Genomic DNA, 21,375 nt, shown 5'->3' with positions numbered 1-21,375 from the left:
TGCTTTACCAGGAGAACACTCCCCCTGGCCCAGTCCCTGTGAATGAGGTGCTGCAAAAGAGAGGTACATCATTTATGCTAATGTGCCTTGTGAAGTATCTTTTCCGAATGCTTTGCATAGCCTTATGATACATCCCATGGGAATCATATACACATGGACCATAATTCCATGAAAAGGTGACATGCTTCTTGACTAATTTCTAAATATATGTGCATTCATATATTTGTATTCCAACTGATTCATATTATTTGTATGCCAACTGACTGGAAAGATCCAAATCAGCTTATGACTATACCAGTTGGACAGGACACTCCTTGCAGCATCAATGACTAAAAACAGCAATCAAACATGATTTGAATAATGTGCTTCTTTGTGCCTTTCTGTTGTCAGCAGGTATCCAAAACAGACAAATCAATTTTTGCTACTTATAAAAATGTCCTAATGGGAGGAGGATTCTGCTATGGGTTTTGAAAGGTGAGAAAGCCTTCAAACATCCTGTTTCTATTCTGTTACCAAGAGATAAGCAGGACCACACGTTCAGAATTTCTAACACTCAAAACATTCTCATATTTTTATGCTTAAGACAGCTCACTCACTTTATGGTGTTTCCCAGCACTATTTTATTGAAAAGTCAAACTTGAAGAACAGCTGCTCTGCTGCAGTCCTGTGTGCACAGCACATCAAAATGTACATTAAATATAATTTAAAAATTAAAGACAAAATAAAATAAATATAACATTTTTTTGAACACAGAAACAAACATCAAGAAGCACACTACAGTAGCGAATGCAGTTGCTCTTTTGTGTATGCAGGCTCAATTAATACAAATCTCTCAAACTGTGCTTAGCACCAAAATGGTGTTACTTTTCAACAACAACAACAAAATCTGCAGGATGCAATACCCTGACTTCACAGTTTCTCCCCAAGAACAAATGAAAAATGATGCAGTATACTCTTTCTTCTGAACACTTTTAGCAGGTGGCAATATCCATTCTGAAAATAAAAGTCAAGTAAAGTGCTTAAAATAATCCTCACAATACAACTCAGAACTGAGTGCTCCAAAGGCCACTGATTCCAAAGGCTTGGGGGGAATCCTGTACTATCTTACTTGAGAGAAAGTCGCATTATGAAACTTACTCCTGAGTAAAGAAGTATAGGATTCTACTACTTGTATTGAGCATGCTTAAAACTGCACTTGGTTATGGCCTATGGGTGCAATCTGGATTGATGATGATATGAAGCATCAGCGACACATAAAATGTACCAATTTTTTCAATCAATCTTTCAAGACTTTTAAGGAAATGTCATGAAGGACCAACTTCATATACATGTTTGCTCCCTTTGATATAAGAAATAATACAAACTTTGCTTGCTGAAGCTCTTCTGCTAAAGTTTCTTTCTTGGACAGTAGATGGCTTTATCTTAGCCTGTCACAATAAGCTATTATTTTAACATTAAACCAATAAACAAAAGATCACTATCTCAAGTTGATATAACAGGAAAGTCTGTAACAGCTTATGAAGCACAGTGCTTGTATTCATTCATGTAGTTATGAATGCATCAATGGAAGAGGAGGATTGAAGTCCTATCTTCTGGTTCCACCTCTAACTTCCAGGCAGATATGTATGTATAGTGTTTAGGTGCAACTGACCACACATAGTCACTTGATAAATAAAATCCCTTTGTCCAAGATAAATCAGATTGTGAATTTTTGGTCAAGAAAAGAGGCCTTATCAAATAGGACCCTGCAATGTATGGATGTCATGTCAATGAGCACAACTCTGATCTCCCTTCCATGCTTTCATCTGGTCCAAACTCATAAAAATATTTATTTTCCTTTAACAGCTCAGGTATGTCTCCAGCTCTTTTTCCCCCTCTTCACTCCTAATAGGATATTGTTTTTATGGCATCACACATCATGACATGCTCAACTCTTCGGAGACAAACCTCAGTACAGCTAATGGCAGATAGCTGTTGTTAATTGCTAGTGTTGACAATGCACCAAACACAGATGCTGGTAGACCTGATATTTAAAACTGAATCTGTGGAAAGGTGCTTACAAAAAGATGTTCTTACAGAGCATCTATAATTCCAAAAATAGCATTTGGATTAAAGGAGGAGGGGAGAGAACAATATGTCAGCAGTTGATACTTAAATAAGAAGCAATACAGCAATTGAAAAATGGCACATTTCTAGGTATTTGCTATCTTGGTGGTAATGTAAAAAAACAGAACCCAAAAATACCTGAACGCAAAGAATAACTTTGCCTTAAACTGAAGTTTTGCTGATTAAAACAATTTATGTGCCAGGAGTCCTGCAAAATTAGCAATATAGATCAGCTTCTCTGATCACTATATTGGGTAAGTGTTTTCTTGTTATTTAAACAGGCCTTTTTGGGACCATTATAACCTCGTTGAGGTCAATCTTTTCATCCCCCTTCGCTGGGCCAGGTTGGAGGACAATACCGGTTCCAGCCTTGGTGCTTGAGGTGTTTGGTTTAAAGCAAAGTAGGTGGCTGCCATTGCACCCTGCAAAATTAAAAAGAGAGAGAGAGATCATGAAGTATTTCAGAATAATCTCTTTCTTCCCCTTCCCAGGAAAAGACATGGCTGCTTTAAAGAGATGCAGACTGGTGCTATATTCATGCTCCTGCAATCTAAAGCACCTTTTCAAAACTGAATCTGATGTACTGCACAACACTAATATTTAGTAATGGGGGTTGTCAGCAAATTTCATTTTTTCCCCTTCTGATCTTACCCAGAAAAATGTAGTGGTATATATGTTACACATAGATATCTTTTGTCAGGCCACCCACTTTAAACACAGTGTGTAGGGAAGAGGTAAAGGAGTTGCAAGCAAGACATGCAACAATTTATATTAAAGGATGGGGAAAAAATTGCCAGTAGCTTTACTGGTTACAGCTATCATGATGCTTTTATGCAGCATAGAGCCCAGATTCAAAAAACAAGGATCTGCCAGCCTCCTAGTGGCCATATAACCAATTCCACTGAGCCACCTGGGGATCCTCCAAGTAAGTTGATCTTGTGCTTGCCTCCATTGATGGATGAAGGGAGACTGGCTTCAAGCTCTTGCAATGTGTGGGACTGTGAGGGCTCTTGATGTCTTGGTCACTAATTAGGGCTCTCATTCCAGGTTCTTATGACTTGCATACCACCAGCATGGATTTGACCTAATGCTCCAGACACTAACACTATCAAAAAAACTCATGCCCCAAATAATCCAAGCAACTACATGCCTTAATTTTTGTCAGTGGGCAAGGACGCTATGTCTCCAGACAAAAAGAGGATGCCTCTCATGGTCAGTCCCATTTCAAATGAACTGAGAGGAGGTGGATCTCATAGGCAACCTGGCAACTAGAGGTTATTCCCCCCAGTTCCCAGGTATTGTTTGGCTGCTGGGTTATTCTGGCATGTAAGAAGAAAATCTTTTTCCTCTCAACCAGAGCCTCCAAGCTGTTCCATCAACTAATTGGCTACCCATGCTGAGCAAAATGAAACTCTGTAAGGTAGGCTGGGATCCTGTTTCTTCTCCCTATCAGTTCATTATCCTAACTGACAAATAATTCATGACAGAGATGTGCAACTTTTCAGAATCGGAGCATTGTTGCATGATTACTGTGGCCTGGTTCCTCCTCAAAAAATGGCTTGAAATGTCAGCAGAGTTTGGCAGTTCCTCTCAACATTTAGAGTAAGAACAACAACATGTTGTCAGATACTGCATAAGAAGTTGGAACTTTCTCACAAGACTGCATGAATGTTGGTGACTTTGTACAAATTATGACATTTTAAAAAATAATAATTTTGAGGGGAGGTTGGATGAGGGTATTAAAGATTCTAATGCCCAATGAAACAATCTTGCTAGTTCTGGTTGTATGAAAAATCAGGTTAATTATGTTGGCACCTTATGAGATCATCACCAATGTTTTCTATGTCTAGGAATCCAAATGGCAGCATTTAGACATACCTTTACAAGGTGAACATCTTGTCTGCTCAGCTGATTCTGAGACAGATATTCCCTGTTTACTATCCATGGATGCCTTAAAACTTGGGCTGCTGTTAAGCGCTGATGGGGATCTACATGAAGCATTTTTGACACAATATCCTGCAAAAATGGAATTATAGAGAAGGTTACATTGATGTTGTTTGTTATTTTACTAAAAATAATAATCACTCTGGACAATTATGATTTCAGTTATGGATGACAGGAGTGGAAAATGGCATAAGAAGTCAGCCTGTAACAGTTAGTCCTACATCCGTTTACTGTAATGAAATTCTACTGGTGTGGGCAGGAAAGAGAGAAGCAAACACTTTCAGTGCCTCAAACGCACAATTTTCCTATCAGGATGTTATATTAAAACTGTATCCATAAGAAAAAAAGCCTCAGTGCTGATTTCTAGAAAGATGGAGCTAAAGATTATTGATCTGGCTTGGGTTGCAACATTATGGATCAGACTTGGGTTGTGCTATGCCTACAAAAGAACTGTCTTTAGCTGTCAATGCATTTTCAGCTACTTTAATAATAAATAGAATCTAAGATAGAGAGCCAGTTTGGTGTAGTGGTTAAGGCACCAGGCTAGAAACAGGGAGACTGAGTTCTAGTCCTGCTTTAGGTACAAAACCAGCTGGGTGACCTTGGGCCAATCACTTTCTCTCAGCCCCAGGAAAGAAGCAATGGCAAACCACTTCCAAAAATCTGTGCCAAGAAAACTGCAGGGACTAGTCCAGATAGTTGCCAGGAGTCAACACTGATTTGAAGGCACCAAATAAATAAATAAATAAAAAATAGAGAAGATAGAATCTTGGCAACAATTTCCTATCACTTTGGGTTTTATGCCTGATTTCAAAAGGTATGTCAAGATTCCTAAACTGAGTCTCTGGCACAAGCAAGAAACCATATGGTAAATGCTACTTTAAGCCCATATCAGCACTTGTCATAAGAGAGCCCTTTCAGTGTAATTTATATAGCTGGTTAAAATATTTCCGTATCACCTATTATTCAAGGCCTCTCCATATGATTACAAAATTAAAAATGTATTTGGATGCAATAAATTACAATTAATAGAGCCACTTGAAGAATCCTGAATAATAGTAGTACAATAATAAAACACAGTATATCAATGTCCTCATTAGTTTGGCAGCATCACCATGAACTCCCAAATATGAAGGTCAATAGGGATGTCCTTAGTTTAAATTGCAACAAGGTCAGGAGAGGCATTATTTCAAGGGGGAGAGTGTTCCAAGGAATAAGTATTACAATTGAAAAGTCCTTTTACTTACTGATGGTGACATCGTACAAGATGTAGTACATCCAGGAATTTGTAAGCAATACCATAAAATGCAATGCAATCCTTTGTATTGCCAGCACAGTTGAAAATATATCTTTTATCCAAGGTTGGGGGACTCAATTTATTTGTGATACGTGTCGCATATGCCTGTGCCGATCCATAACTCTAATTTGAATTGAAATATATATAGGTAGTCCTCATTTAGCAACTGCCTTGGACAGCAACCGTTCACAGTTACGACAGTGATGAAAAAGTAACTTTGTGACCAATGCCTGCATTTATGACCTTTACAGCATCTCTCTCTCAGTCACGTGTTGGCCATTACAGTCAGTACACACTGTCCTGTGCCTGACCCATCTTTTTTTCTTTTACCCTCCTCAGAGAGTGTAGCCTAAACAAGCTACAGTATCGTTTCCTGAGCTGCTTTTCTCTGCAGCTCAGTGCATCCCTTAAAAGTGCTAACTACAACTTAAAAGCTCAGCTCTGTGATCTTAGTTGATTAGAACCCTCCAGCCTACTGGTGCTGCTGCCTGACACTGACAAGACCCTAATCCATTTCGCACCAAGTGGCTCACAGTCAGGAGCGCCGCTAGGCAAACAGCTGGCACTAGCAGATACCTTTAGATATGTATTCCACACTGTGTGCCTGCTTACTCTCTTGTAACCCCATCCTCTTCAATGAATATAAATACAAACATTAATTCTCTTCTTGCTAATTATCCCGGGGTGAGCATTCCAAAGGGTGGGGGATTGGGGGAAAAGGGCTATAAGATTTGCCCTTTTACTGGTTTCCTCATGAGTCAAATTCTGGAAATCTTCCCCGCCATTTGGGCTCATCCCGCTGTTTGGAGTTGTATCCTTCTGATACTGTAAAGCAAGGAAAGCTGAATTACAATAGTATGCAAGTCGTGGTCACATGATTTTTCACTTAGCAACCCCTTTGCTTAATGACCAAGTTGCTGGTCCCAATTAACGGCCCCTAACAAGGACTACCCATATTGCTATCCATATTTTCTCTTTAAAGATGTATTTTCAAATAAATTTAACACTTAAAAAATAAAAGAAGTCAGGAACTGTGTTAAAATATTCAGGATGTGTGGCAATTGGTGTTTAACTAGTTATAGGCAGCAATCCTATATCCATTAATGTGAGAACAAGCTTCACTGAATTCACTGGAATTTACTTCGAATATACCTATATAGGACTTGTAAATTTTGATCTATACATTTACTTGGGACAATCGAATTGGGGGAATTTGTGTCAAAAACTGCAAATTACGAATTCCTCAAACATCCAAAACACAGGCTAACAAACTTCTTGTAGATTCACAATGGCATCTGATCATTCATTGCTAAAAACAAAATGCTTAATGAATCAGAAAAAAGAATAGATAGAACCAGCTAATTCTGCTTCTTACTTTGCCTGTACTAACTCTGAACTGAATGGAAGTTTACAAGCCCAGAAAGCTGTAAGATACTGAAATGAAGATAAACATATTCAATTTATTCATTTGGTTCTAATTTAAACAAAATCTGAGCCACACGTTGCTGTTTGTTGTTTCCAAACTATTCTGATAATGCTACAAAATATGGCATCTGTGTTACACATGAGATCAAGCAGGCATTTTAGATTGAGTATTGTGGTTAATCCTCAATCATTTCAGTGAATTGTTCTAATTTTATGGATCAACCATAGAAAAACTGCAACCATGACAGTCCTTACAGAGGCATTCACAATTTCAAGATGGACTTATGCTTATCTATAGTAGTTGCTATTCAATTTTGTAAAGAAACTGCTGTATTTATTGCTGCTCATTTTATGCACTATGAACTGCAGAATATCAAAACCGATGGAGGACAATCAGGAGCAGCACAAGCAAAATAAATGGATAATAGTCACTAGCAACATAAGATTATGATGTGATATTTTACCTTTGCAGCATCAGATATGGAATCCCAGTTCCCTCCTGTGAGAGCATATTTTCCGCTGCCAATTCTAGCCAGAATTTCCTCTGGAGTATCGTCTGGTCCATTTGCAAAAGGGGTGAATCTGTTGAGCAACCAATAATATGTGAAACAGATGTTTGCACATTGTAGCATTATCAAAGCGTAATACTTCCGGCTTGCATAAAACAGTCTTCCTCAATGCTGTGCTCTCTGAGTATAGAACCCCAGTTCCTAATCTCTCAGCTGGCCAGACTGGCATCCTTTGAAGACAAAAACAGCAAGCCTGCTCTAGTCTTGTGGCTCTGCTGGAAAAAACGTAAAAGCACGCTTCTTTTTGGAATCCCTTTGAAGAAATCTGGAAATTAATTTGCAAGCCAAGTTCAGGCATTTTTCTCTTCCTCTTCATTTCAAATCAGGTTTTTAAATATTCTATACTATCTAAGCATATTGTCTCCATAGGGTAAATCTATGCTGTATTTTAGCTTCGTTAAAACATTGTGATATTCTAAGAAGCAGAATGAAATACATCTACAGTATAAGCCAAAACCTGAAGTCCTGAAAAAAGGTGGGCAGGGTTGGACACAGTTCCTATAGAATGATCTTCTTTTCCTCTTGTGATATGAAACAATGCTCAAGAGGCGGTATTATAAAACCTTCCACTACGGAGTACAACTTGATGGTCATTGCTAACTAAATAAGGTATGCATTTTTCTCTATAAAGTCTATTTTGATATACACATTTACTTGCTTTAATTTTTCAAAACACAGTCATTTGAAAATGCAAATCAACTGGAATAAATGATTGCAAATAATATGCCTTAACTTGCCTATAATGAACTTGGCAATTTCAGTTATATGAATCTTCAGCACCCGACTAAGTAATTCAAATGGTATTCACTGTAAACTTCTAGGTCATGTTTTTGCCTTTATGTTGTTGTTGTTTTAATCATAGACTTCCAAGATTTATCAGACTACAGATATTAAGAAATTTTGCACCTACCCTGCTAACATGGTATACAGCAAAATCCCTAAGCTCCAGATATCACAGGCTGCATCATAACCCTGCCGTTTCAGGACCTGCAGAAAGGAAATATAAGTGCAGTATATTATATTCCACTACTTTGGGAGCTGCTGAAGACTTGACTGTTGCTTGTTTCACATTTAAGTATGTATGCCGATAGGCTTCTCGGTCCAGTTCAAAGTGCTGGTTTTAACCTATGAAGCTGTTCCTGGCTTCGTTGCAGAGGGCCTTAGGGACCATCTCCTCCAGGTAGAATCTGCACAGTCCATGTGAGGATGCAGAAAGAGGATGCTGGGGGTTCCATCCCGACAAGAATTCAGGGGGACATGGGCTCAAAGGCACTCCTTCTCTGAGATGGTCCCAATGCTTAGGAACAATTTGCCACTGGAGTTTCATCTGGTACATTGACTATTAGCTTAATACAAGGTGGCAAAACTGATTTGTTTGACTGAATATTTGGGGTTTAGGTAGTTACGGCTGATTATGTGAGTGACCATTTGTATTAACTGCAGTGTTTTTATATTCTCTTAAGTTTTATGTCAAATGCCAGAAGTCATATTGAGTTAGGCATAATAATAATAATAATAATAATAATAATAATGTAAGCCAACAAACGAACAATAGGATCAAAGCCTATTTCACTGATTGCAATTCACCTACTAATGGATCAGTTTGCCCAGTATATTTCATTAAAGTATTCTATATGAATTCTTGATAGTGGTGTGTATGTGTGTCCTGAAACTGAAAAAAGCACCTCCCATTTTTGTCTCTTACAACCACCATGTGGAGGAAGTGCCATCACATTGAATATACTCTTATTTCTTTGTTGAGGATGTGTTTGGCAACTTCCCAGATTACCTTCTTATTCTGACCCAATCAGCATGCATAGTTGCCCATCTTGCTATTCCATTCAGAGTAAACAACATAATGCAGAGTGCAGGAAAGAAGTAAGAAATGGCAAATCAAAGAAATTAAAGGTGTGAGATAAGGAAAAGAAAAGAAAAAGCTAAATCTAGTTTACACCAACTATATGTCTCTGTACCTTCCTATTCTGATAAATCATTTGTGCCTCCACCACGTCCACTGCCTTTTGTTCTTTAAATATCTCATTTATTTCTTTTTGAGAATCTCATCAATTCTTTCCAACCATAACATTCTCAATCTTCCCTTTTCTCTTGACCTATTCACTCTTCCTTCATATTATGATTCTGAAACTAAATCCTCATTCATTTTCTCTCTCTAATCAAACTACAATGTACTTCTTCCATTTTTGTATTTGAAACACATTTGTTCAATGCCCATTCATTCCTGTCCCTATCACTTCTTGTTTTACTACAAACACTTCTTAATTAATCTATTACTACTGTATTCAATTTACCATAATGTTTCTGACATACCAAAGTCGCACCTCTACATAACAAATTGGGCAGAAGCATGTTCTTATATACAGCCATTTTTTCTGCTTTCAACATTTATACATCAGACCACATACGATCACTAGCTGTCTACCAAATTTACATGTTTTAAAATTCCTCCATCCATTTTCCTGTCTTTAGTAAACATTCTGCCATAATGCACAAATTCATCTACTTGCTTTAGTTTTTCATCATTTATATATACAGTAACTTGCAATCACTCATTCCATTTTCTCTATCAAATACAACTTCCTTAATCTTTGATACACAAATCTTCAGGCCTGTCTGTATTCCTCACTGCATCATGCAATCTAACATTTGGCTGCAAATCATTCAGGTTCTCAATGAACAACATGGAATCATCTGTGTACAAATGTGCACCTACATTCACATCCCCAACCAACACATCTCTAACATTGCACATACATTTTAAAATTATTAATAACAGCAGCAACAATAAAAACCAACCATCAATATAAATACAATACAAACATCTAAATAAAATTAATTCACAGGCTCCAACCAACCCCTAATCCCCAAGCCTAGGAACACAGCCATGTCTCCAGGGCCTTGTGAAAGGCTAACAGGGTCATGGACAATCTGATCTCCAGGGGAATGATGTTCTACAAGGCAGGTGCTGTGATAGGAAAAGCTTTCTTCCAGGGTCCTGCCAGGTGGCACTCTTTCATGGATGGGACCCATAACATGCTCTCCTGTCGGATCTGATGGAATGGGTAGACATGATCGGGGAGAGGCAGTCCCACAAATAACCTGGCCCTATGCCATTGGCAGCTTTATAGGTAACTGCCAGCACTTTGAATTGAACCCAGAAGCATATTTGTAACCAATGCAGCTCATGGTGCAGAGATATAACATGTGCAGTTTGAGAAGCACCCATAACTGTGCTGCTTCATTTTGTACCAACTGTAGCTTCTGAATGCTCTTCAAGGGCAGCCCCACGTAAAACACATTGCAATTGTCCATCTTGGAGGTGACTAAAGCATGGGTGGCCATGAGCATAGCCTTCCAGCCCAGGAAAGGGTGCAATTGGCTCACAACATGAAGCTGTGCAAAAGTTATTCTGGTCACAGCTGCTACCTGTTCCTCAAACAGATACTGTAAATCAAGGAGGACACCCAGATTGCTCACTGGTTCTGTTTTGCGCAGTGCAACACCATCTAGAACAAGAGATGGAGAATCCCTGGAACCAGGGGGCCGTGGAACCCAAAGATACTCTTGCCTGGGTTGAGTTGAAGTCTGTTCTGCCCCATCCAAACTCCCAAAACCTCCATATATACCAAGACAGAATCTCTACGGCATCACTTGGACAGCCCAGGGAGGTGATAAAAAGCTGGGTATTACTGATACCTCACCCATGCCATCAGATGTCCTCTCCCAGCAGCTTCATGCTTATATTAAACAGGAGAGGGGAGAGTATTGAATCCTGCAGCAAAGCAAGGGCGGTGGGCAAGACCTCTCCCTCCCATCAACAGCGACTGGAATGGTCCTCAGAGGAAGGCAGTGAACCAGCACAACACAGTGCTGCTCCCAGCCTCTGAAGCTGATCCAGAAGAATATCAGGATTGATAGTACTGAAAGCAGCTGAGAGAGCAAGGAGAGTGAGAATGGATGCACCACCCCATCCTGTTCCCACCAGAGGTCATCTACTAGTATGATCAATGCCAGATCTGAAACCTGACTGGAAGGGGTCCATATAATTCACCTCATCCAGTGTTCTTTGGAGTTGCTGCAGAATCACCTTCTCAGCCAGTTCCCCAAAAAACTGAAGGTTGGAGACTGGATGAGAATTGTCTAGCACTGTTGGGCCATGCAATGGCCTCATGAGGATAGTATATACTAAAAAAGTACTCATAAATTGCACTTATTAGGAGAACAGAAGCAAATGTTTGTGCAAACTTTCATAAAACTCAGAAATTAAGAGTCAAAGACTAGTTCTGACAATTTGAAATCGAAGTGAAGTGAGTGATATCTGGCATCAGCATGGTGATTTCCAGTGTCCCTGAAGAGAACAAATGAACTTCACCTAGACTTCAGAAACAATTGGAACAAATAAAAGCTGTTAAGTGATTAAATTTACACACTGCCAATGATCATGAGGCTAGTTTTCCTGTCAAGATGCTTCCACTAGATGGCAGGTCAGTTCTTCTAAATGTCTTTAACCATTCATAATATTTCATGCTATCATTGCTATTAAATATACAACTGGTATAACTACCATCCAATATAAAAAGGGTTCAAAATAAAATTTTTAAAAAGATAATATGAAACAAGCATGCAATTTCATCTGCCTTTTTAATAACCTGTATAATTGAGAAAGTATTTAATATGGTAATACAATATATGGATGTTTGGGCTGAGAAAAATGGGAGCTGAAATGAAACAGCATTTAGGAGGATTTCTAAAAGCAGCAAATGAGGTTCCTGCAAAGTTTATGTTTATGAAGGAAAAGAGAAAGGAAGCAGTTTACCTGACAACTGCCTTCTCCCCTGAAATTTCATTCAGTTGGTTAATCTATTTATATTGGATTACAAAGACATGTTAACTAAGTGCAAAGAGAGTGTTACATATCAGCTACATGACACTGAACATCTCTCTCCAGCCGTCATCCTCTAATTCAAAAATGAAACCATAAAGGTAAAACGGCCATGAAGAATGGTATGGGCTGTAACACCAAAATCCACAAAGGCCCACTGAGAGTCAGTAAGGAAATGATCACCTCTGGATGAAAATAATCCACCTGGAATATTAATGTCTTCCCCACTCCAAATAAATCCTGAAGGCAATCAGAAAATGACCAATAATAAATAATAATTCAAGAACGTCTGGAGCTGCTCTGCTAGTACCCCTTCAACAATATTCCGAAAATGAAAAGGTTAGACGCAGACCTGGTTCTGAAGTAATCTGTGCTTTGATACAGTAATTTGCATGAGGATGGTCTCCGATTTTATAGTGAGAAATTGCTGTTTCTGTCCTCAACCACCGTTTTGAAACTATGATAGAATGAATGAGACTGAACGAAGTAAAACTAATCTAGACATATGAGGGATCAAAGTGATGGATCTCCCTTTGTGTTATTTTTAATGTTGTTTTTTCTTTGCAGGGATTACAGCATTTTCCAAGGACTGGAACAATGTGATAAAAAACGTAAGTAAAATATCCTTCAGTTTCACCTTGACTCCTTGTGATTTCCCAGATCTGTCCATGAAGTTATCTTGCCACAGCACAGAAGTGTTTGCTATTGTCTTATTCTGGGATGTTTTTTCAACTTCCCAGTCTAGAGTGCAGCCCTCATACTTCCTGCTTGCTTCCCATCAAAGTACTAGCCAAGCCTTACCCCACTTACCTTTTGAACTCAGAGAAGGTTGGTCAAGTGCTGCCACCTGTCTACAGATCTAATGGTCTTGAAATCACACTCCAGAAATGACAGTAGGAATACCATGGGCAACTCCTGGGTATGGCCCATAGTGCAAATAGTGACCATCATGTGAACTTTTTAAATCTCCATACCTCGGGTGCTACAAAATTGGCTGTGTAACATGGTGTCATTAGTAAACCATTCTCAGCTCTCAGTTGTTTGGCAAATCCAAAATCACACATTCTGATAGAGTCTGGGTTCCCTGATTCGTCCATGTATAAAATGTTACTAGGTTTCAAATCTCGATGAACAACCTGAAAATAAAGTTGAAATACATTATCTAAACCCAAATTGCTATAATGGTAAATGGTTTTGTTCCCAACTGCCATTCTTTGAAAATTATCAGCTACTTTCAGAAGTGTCTTCTGCACATTTAGTTCCATGCCTTGATAAATGTTGACATTACTGCATAGTAACAGAAAAGAGGGTACATTTTAGTAATAAACCAGAGGAACTATATGAATCTTACATTTATCTTTAGCCTTCTGAAATATTAATCATTTCCAATAAACTATATGCAGCTAATCTGTTTGGGAGCAGTTCATAAATGAGAAGCTGCAATTTGCCAGTAATTTAGCTCATGTTGCAACTAGAAAGGTAATAGCAATTAAATCTTCAGTTTGAAAGAAGCAGTGCAAACATTTGACCTTTATTATAAGAGCCCAGATGGACTGCCATTTTATTCTATGTCACAATCACTCATTTTTCAATAGTAAATGAATCACCTGCAAGTTTATTCTCATTGTCAATTGTGTGTGTGTGTGTGGGGGGGAGATGATAATACCTTTCATGATTCAATATTTTAATGACACAAAGTAACTTTTTTAGAAAGCTGGTTGGATGCAGAAGAACTGGTATACTCACACCCTGGGAATGCAGATAGTCCACGGTCTTGCTAATGGTACAGAGAACGGCACTAGCTTCTCGTTCTGAGAAGCATTTCTGTCGAAGTATTCTATCCAAGAGTTCTCCTCCTCGCATCAGTTCCATCACAAGGTATACAAATTTTCCATCATCATAGACCTGTACATGCAGAAAGGTCATCAAGTACTGGATCCATAAACCTTAAATGCACTAAAACCTCATCGCACAAAGTTTTACCAAAACAAATGAACAAACCAACCACCTGTTCCTTTCCTGATTCCAGATTTCCAGGAGTCAGACAGACAGACAGACATTTACTTGATGGGAAAATGCAGCATAAATGCCAGGGGGTTTCCCTAATCCTGAAACTATGTGGATTATTTGACTGAACATCAAATTGGCCCAATGTTCAGGGCCAGCTTTCAATATATGTTTCGTTTTGGTTATCTTCTTGTAAACCAGTGAAAACATTTAAACCTAACACTGAAGTTTGCAGGGTATTCATAGGCTACATTGATGAAGTATGTGTGTCTGTGTCTGTGTGCGTGTGTGTGAGTATACTGTGTGTATATATATATATATATACACACACACACATACATACACACAACACACACACACACACACACTTTATTGATTTAGTCTTTTGACCATATCACATTGATGAAGTATGTTAATGTGGTCAGAAATTCACTGCCCATAGTCTGATTCTATAGTTGGTCTTTTATCATGTTAATTCCATGTTAATATATTTCATAGATCCTGTGTACTGTTAAGACGTTGTTTCCTTGTTATTGTTAAATAAATAGATCAAATATATGAATTCTGGAATGACCATATTTTTTCAATGAAATATTCAATAAATCATATGTCCATAATTCTTAATGCAGGGGGCTAGATAAACTCAAGTTACCTGCGTTTTTATTAACATTAAACAAATCATTCTAGAAGGAAAACTGAAAGATGTAGGTTATAAAAAGGAACATAAAATAAATTCCAGAACAAATACTATTTTTGTGAATGGTTTGCTGTACTCTTGAGCTTAATGTAACCAGGGATAGGCAACCTGGTCTTTTTCAGATATTTGAACAACTCCCTCAATCCTTACCAATGGTCATACAGTTTTGGGATGCTGGCAATTGAAGTCCAAATCACTAGATGGCACTAATATGCCTGCCCTGGTTTAATTCAAATATTTCCTGATTGCATACTCTTAATTGTAAGGCAATGAGCTACACACACAAGCATGAGTTGAAGCAGATGAGCCTGGCCATGTACACCCCAACCTATCTCCCTGGTCCTGTTTTTTAAATAATCAAACAAGGATCAGAACATTACTTGTTGCTGTTGACAGCATGTTGACACATGAATATAGGGATGTCAAGCAGAATCACCTATTGTAGGGCAGCCTTGAAAATGTGATGCTATCTATAGAAAAGGTGAACATGGTATTATTGTCAAGTGTTTATTTACCTATATACCTAATCGTGCTATTATATGAGACTTGAATAAAAAGTAATGCCTCCTCCCTCATAACTCTGAAGTAGGAATAGTTTAATCAATGAAACAAGAAAATAATCCTTGAAATGAGTTCTTTTGTTACCTGTATTTACTTCTCCACATAATCATCACTGCTCACTACACACCTCTGCCAATGATGGACAAGCTTAAAGCTGTCATGAAAGAACTTTGTCCCTTTCACCAGGTCCTGATGATCCTTTCTACATTTTCATTTGATCAAAACAGATATCCATGTAGGTATTGCTTCAATTAAGGGAAAAAGTGGAAATCCCACAGTGCAGGTCTGGACTATATAGTGGATGAGATAATGCAGTGAGATCTAACTTCACAGTTGCCCATTAGGTGGCTCATGAAGTACAAGGTCTAGTATTGTCATGCTGCAGAAGTTGTGCTTCTGAACTCTGCTTAATCATTCTTTCAAAGTTTTGAGTGTTGTGATGTAGTGCTTTCCTTTGATAGAGGTACCAAGTTTAAGGAAATCCTTCTGAATAATACCATCTGTATCCCCAAAAACCATAACCATGCGTTTTCCTGCCAAAGCCTGGGAATTTTTTTTCCCACAGGTGAAGCTTTGTGATGATACTTCATGGACTGATGCTTCATTTCTTGGTCATAATGATGAGCACGTGTTTCATTGGCCATCACTTTTATTCTCATAGCATAACAATTGCTGGCAAAGTTCAAGTCTTGAAGCTTTCATCTCTGCCATCAGTATATGTAGAAACCATTTTGCACAAACCTTCTGATATTGAAGATCATCATTAATGTGACCCACACATTCCTGTGATATCCAAGCTTGACTGCAATCTCCCTTTGAGTGATCCAATTGTCCTTAATCAGTTCATCAACTTTTCTCAGGGGAAACTCATTGACTGGTATCACAAGTCATACACTTTGCTTTTGATCATATAAATAATAATTTTTACATTTTTTGGCCCAGCAATGCACAGTACTCATATCGTCACAGTCATCACCATAAACAACCTGCATTTGATGGTGAATTTCAATTGGAGGGACTCCTTTGGCAGTCAGAAATTCAATCACAGTGTGTGCTTAAAGCACAATGATGAGTACTCACTGCAGACTTCCATCTGACAAACAATAGCATCACAACCTTTTCTAACAGTAATTTCCCACCAACTGAAGTGAATGAACAGATGCTCAAGAATACGTCAGAGCTTGTAGTGTGTCAGTACTGCCATCTGTTGTAGGCGACTTATGACATTGGAGGCATTACTTTTCATTCAACCCTCATACATCCCAGAATAATTGAAAAGAAAATTGGAGGAGATTTATTACATCATCATTTGCATTATATATATATATATATATATATATATATAAAAACATGGAGCTCCCTAAAAGAATGATGATTTCCATTTTTTGTTGTTGCAAGATTTGCTTATAGATTGTTAGTAGAGTGATCCTCACCACTTTGTAAAATGGAAAACCTTTGTGTAAGGCCACTACACATAAACATAAAGTTCCTGCCTACATAAGAAAATGTATCAACAAGGTCTTTGTAGTTACTTAATTCTTTACATTCTGATCCCACTTCAGGATTCAATACAATTATAATTAAACAAATAACAATGTTCCTGCAAATTTATTAATACACCCTTCTAAACCCAATAATACAGCACAGGTTTCCACAAGGTTGTTGGAATGGGCATCACAAAGCTTTCCCTAAACAACTTTTCTTAAAGTTCAGCTTACTCACACGGAGATATGTACAAGAAATGTGTGACCTGAACAACTACTCACATCTTTGAGTGTGATGATGTTTGGGTGCTGTCCATATCTCAGAAGAATCTCAATTTCTTCTGAAGGGTCTCTTTTGCTCTTATCAATTATCTAATGGAGAAATGGAGAACAGAGCAAATTCAAGAAGAGAGGAAGCCTCATCTGTGCATTTGAAAGAAAAGCTATGCATAGATATACTATGCTATAACTAAATAGCAATCTATATTGTAAATCTTTATTGCAAACCGCCCAGAGGCACTCTTTGAGTGAGATGGGCAGTGACTAAATTTGAAACATAAATAAACAAATAAATATCCATGCAACTATTCTTCAAAATATTATACTTATTCAGAACTGTGAAGAATCTTTCCAAGAGGGGGAAAAAAATGTTATGCAAAAATGAGTGAGGAAAGTTCGATGCAAAAAATGCATACAACAGGAGAAAATATTTGCAAAGAAGATGTATTCAGATGTTCATTTGTACAAAAATGTAGACAAAAATCTGTAGAACAGATGGATATTTTTAAAAATTGTGCATTCTTATCAACATGCTTATGATACACACACAGAGAACACAACATTTATAGCTTGAAGTCATTTCCCCTTGCCTATTAAACATCCAGTGTTTCTCTAGAGAGAATTCTATTATGATTCTTCACTGGTAGCAGCAGAAACTTTCTTGGCGTATGTTCAAGGACATTCTTGTTATTATTTATTCAAATATTTCAAGAGCAGGCTTAGGAAATGTAAGTTTTGTGGTTCACTATGAAACCTGCCAGTTCAAACTGGTTGTTTTATCCCATGACAAAATAATAAATTTAAATGATGGTAGTATGTTAGCCTTAAGGCAGAAGAAATACCTTTGCTATAGCTGTAGATCATAGCTGTGGAATTATGGGGGAAAGGTGGGATGGGAAAGGATGCCAATTTATTCTGAGGGTCATTTCATATATTAAAGGCAAGTCTCTTTCCCCCCAGTTCCGAGAAGGGTTGTAGTTACATGAGTGGTGGAAAGCATCAGCCAGGATTTGAAAAGTTCTCAGCATTTGTTGCTTTCCATCTGTTACGCTGTTCAAAGAAGTATGCTACCAGCATGGACTAGCAAAAGAAGAAATCAGCAGCCAGTTGTAACATGAGAATTTGTCCTCCTGTTTGCCCATATGACTACATCTATAGTAAGCCTTCCCAAATCTGGTATTGTATAGTCCCTCCAGCATTTATATACAATTATACAGACATTTCATCTCATTTATATCCATTCATTCATCCTCTCTTACACAAGTGACTTTCTCCCCATCTAGCACAGAATGTATGCTCAGGAAGTCTAATCCCCATGAGTGGATTTCAGGTGGATACACACACACACGTTCAATCTTGTCCGATTCTCTGAAACTGCCTGGACAAGTCCCTGCAGATTTCTTGGCAAGTTTTTTCAGAAGTGGTTTGCCATTGCCTCCTTCCTAAGGCTGAGAGCAGGTGACTGGCCCAAGGTCACCCAGCTAGCTTCGTGCCTAAGGCGGGACTAGAACTCTTGGTCTCCCAGTTTCTAGCCTGGTGCCTTAACCACTGCACCAAACTGGCTCTCAAGGCACAATATAGTTGGAGGGTTAATCTTTTATTTCCCAACAGTCAGCCCACCCTCCCCAATTACTCCACAAGTAAAATGGCTTGAAAATGGCTTCCTATTCACTATAATGGGGAGCATTTTGACGAAAGGTGCTGGTGGCAGGATTCAGAAAAGTCAATGAGGACCAACTGGGATGGCCTTGCAGGCTGAAACTAACCTGTTCTTGTGCCCTTTTGTAATCAAATAAACATTCCAAGGATAGGCAACTTCTCCAGGGCCATTCCTATTTTATTTTATTAATTACTTGCAGACAATATTTTTGCAGGTATACGGAAGAGCACTTTCTCACAAGCACATTTATCACTCTTCCAACACTCCCCAAACCCTCAGAAATGGTCTTGCAACAGCTCACGATTATTTTTTCCACCGACACTACAAGAATGTAGGATGAGACCACCACACCAAACCAATGCTCTCCCCAGCTGACAAATAAGGAAAAAGTCTGGCCATCAACCAGTGCTCTGCTCCCCTCCTTCTTCTTACCCTATGACTTTTAAACAATGGAAAAGTAAAATGAAAAATGCAGATTGCTATGTGCAAAGCTACCTCAAAGCGATGCAAGGACACTGGTATGCAACAGTGGCTTAAGCAGCAAAGGAGCCAGAAAACAGGGACGTCAGGAGTTCCCACCTATGGGAAACCAGCCAGTCCCCCAGGCTGCGTGGAACTTTAATGCCACAGATAAAAAAACAAAAAATTGCAATTTGAACTCGGCTGCAGCATTGCTAGAAGAAAATCAGCTTAGCTGTCCAAAGGTCATAATGGCATGGGAATATAGGAGCATTTTACTGACCTGAAAGCAACTCAACAATCCCATGTAGAAGTGCCCTTGCTCTAGTTACACAAAAACTAGTGATGTTTATCATAGGGATAACAAAACAGCAAAGGCAAATCCTTTACCTCCTGTTGGCTTTACAAATTTTACATTCCTCTCCTTGCTTCTAATACTGGATTTTTCTTTCCTTGCAGTAGATTCTGCAACGTAAGATTGCATTTTACTGACCTTGCTTTTTTAAAAAAAAAGACTCAGAACATCCACTGCTTTTGTTGTAAACATCAGTCTGGCTGGCTTCCTTTAGCGAAGGAGCACAAGTAAACCAATATTTAGGAAAGGAATATTTACAGCTGCAAATGTGCAGAGTCACAAAAGCATCAGAGTAGTTCTCAGTGTATTTCTCTAGTACTTTCAACAGAGCTTTAAAGCACAATGTTTGAGAACCAAGTGTTTTTTAAGATCTTCAAATCAAATGTCATTTCATGAGGCTTTAAATTACATATACTGATGTTTTTCATAATTCAGTATGAATGTCCATTATTGTATAATCGAATTCAAATCGAAATGAGAGTTGGATCATAGAATAAAGCCAAAGTTGGATTATGTTCACCGTTACCTGTTAGAATACCCTAAGGATCTGTGTTATTTAAAATGATCTGATCTCTCCTAGAATTTCTCATGCTTGCAGAACTATTGGGGGAAGTGAAATGGCCAGATTTTTGCCATTTGAACAGAAGCAAATTAGGGGGAAAAAAAACCAAGATAAATTTGATGGATTCCCTAAGATTAGATCCAAAGAACTATGTGGCTATGACCATGGCTTTGTCCTCTCCTGACACTGTACTTTATGGCAAAGTTAACATGAAATGTAGGGGACTTTCAAAAACATGACACAATCGGACATATAAATTGTGGTGGCTGGAGATTAACAGAAAAAAGGAAACATCTATGGGCATGCTGAAGCCATGCAAATAATCTGAGGAACATCTCTGAAAGCCATGACTGCTCCATTCACATATAAATTTCCCTCATGGGCTGGCTTACATTTTACATTTTTCAGGTTAATAATTCTGAAGTGTATCTCACACACACACAAAAACTGCATAAGAAAGGCAATCTAACTTGCTTATTAATGAAAATTAGTAGTAGGTTTCAATAACATATTTCAAAAGAAATTCTTGATGCTTGATGTTTTCCACCTCTGCATCAATAACAATCTAGTCAAAAGAACAGAAGTTGTTACCAAAATCAGATTAAAACACAGCTGGACAACCCATGATTTGGTGACTAATTTCAAATGCCCCCTGTAAGATATCAGTTTAGACCTCTGATGAGACTATCTATGCCTTTCCTGAAGCCAGCTGCTCCAGAAACAGAAAGGATATGAAAAAGAAAAATAGGGGTTCAGAAAAAAATGGAACTCCCAACCTACTTTTGACATTAGCCTCAACAACTGCTTGATTTAGCTGTGTCTATCACATGGCCCAGAATTGATTACCGTGTTCCTAGTTACAGCTTCTGATCCCAGGATTCTTGTAGGCAAAGGGGTGGGTGTCTGTGACTATGCACACATGGTTGAGTGGGTCTTGGTCTCACTGATGGACTCATTCACCATGTAATTCACAAAGTGTTCTGCCACCCTAAGAATATTGCCTCCCACTTTTTATAAATAAGTATCTTCATCATTCTTTCATCCCAGATCATCTTCTTGGATACCTCTTG

The 21,375-nt window shown here is 38.3% G+C and overlaps 1 protein-coding gene across 1 annotated transcript in view; it reads right to left on the bottom strand.

Annotated features, from left to right (window-relative positions):
• Nucleotides 1–603: 603 nt before the first annotated feature.
• Nucleotides 604–21,375, bottom strand: part of RPS6KA2 (ribosomal protein S6 kinase A2) — a 140,460-nt gene continuing 119,688 nt past the window's right edge. The window contains exons 15-21 of the mRNA XM_063307655.1: nucleotides 17,273–17,362; nucleotides 13,988–14,146; nucleotides 13,216–13,377; nucleotides 8,252–8,328; nucleotides 7,237–7,354; nucleotides 3,985–4,122; nucleotides 604–2,528 (exon numbers count right to left, since the gene is read on the bottom strand). Of these exons, the coding sequence (XP_063163725.1) occupies nucleotides 2,403–2,528; nucleotides 3,985–4,122; nucleotides 7,237–7,354; nucleotides 8,252–8,328; nucleotides 13,216–13,377; nucleotides 13,988–14,146; nucleotides 17,273–17,362 (870 nt within the window). The 3' untranslated portion in view covers nucleotides 604–2,402. The remainder of the gene's footprint in view (nucleotides 2,529–3,984; nucleotides 4,123–7,236; nucleotides 7,355–8,251; nucleotides 8,329–13,215; nucleotides 13,378–13,987; nucleotides 14,147–17,272; nucleotides 17,363–21,375) is intronic.

The sequence above is a fragment of the Candoia aspera genome, chromosome 1 (genome assembly GCF_035149785.1).
Source record: "Candoia aspera isolate rCanAsp1 chromosome 1, rCanAsp1.hap2, whole genome shotgun sequence".
Classification (NCBI taxonomy): domain Eukaryota; kingdom Metazoa; phylum Chordata; class Lepidosauria; order Squamata; family Boidae; genus Candoia; species Candoia aspera.
The sequence above is the reverse complement of the archived record's forward strand: the minus strand, read 5'-3'. Positions and strand labels throughout refer to the sequence as shown.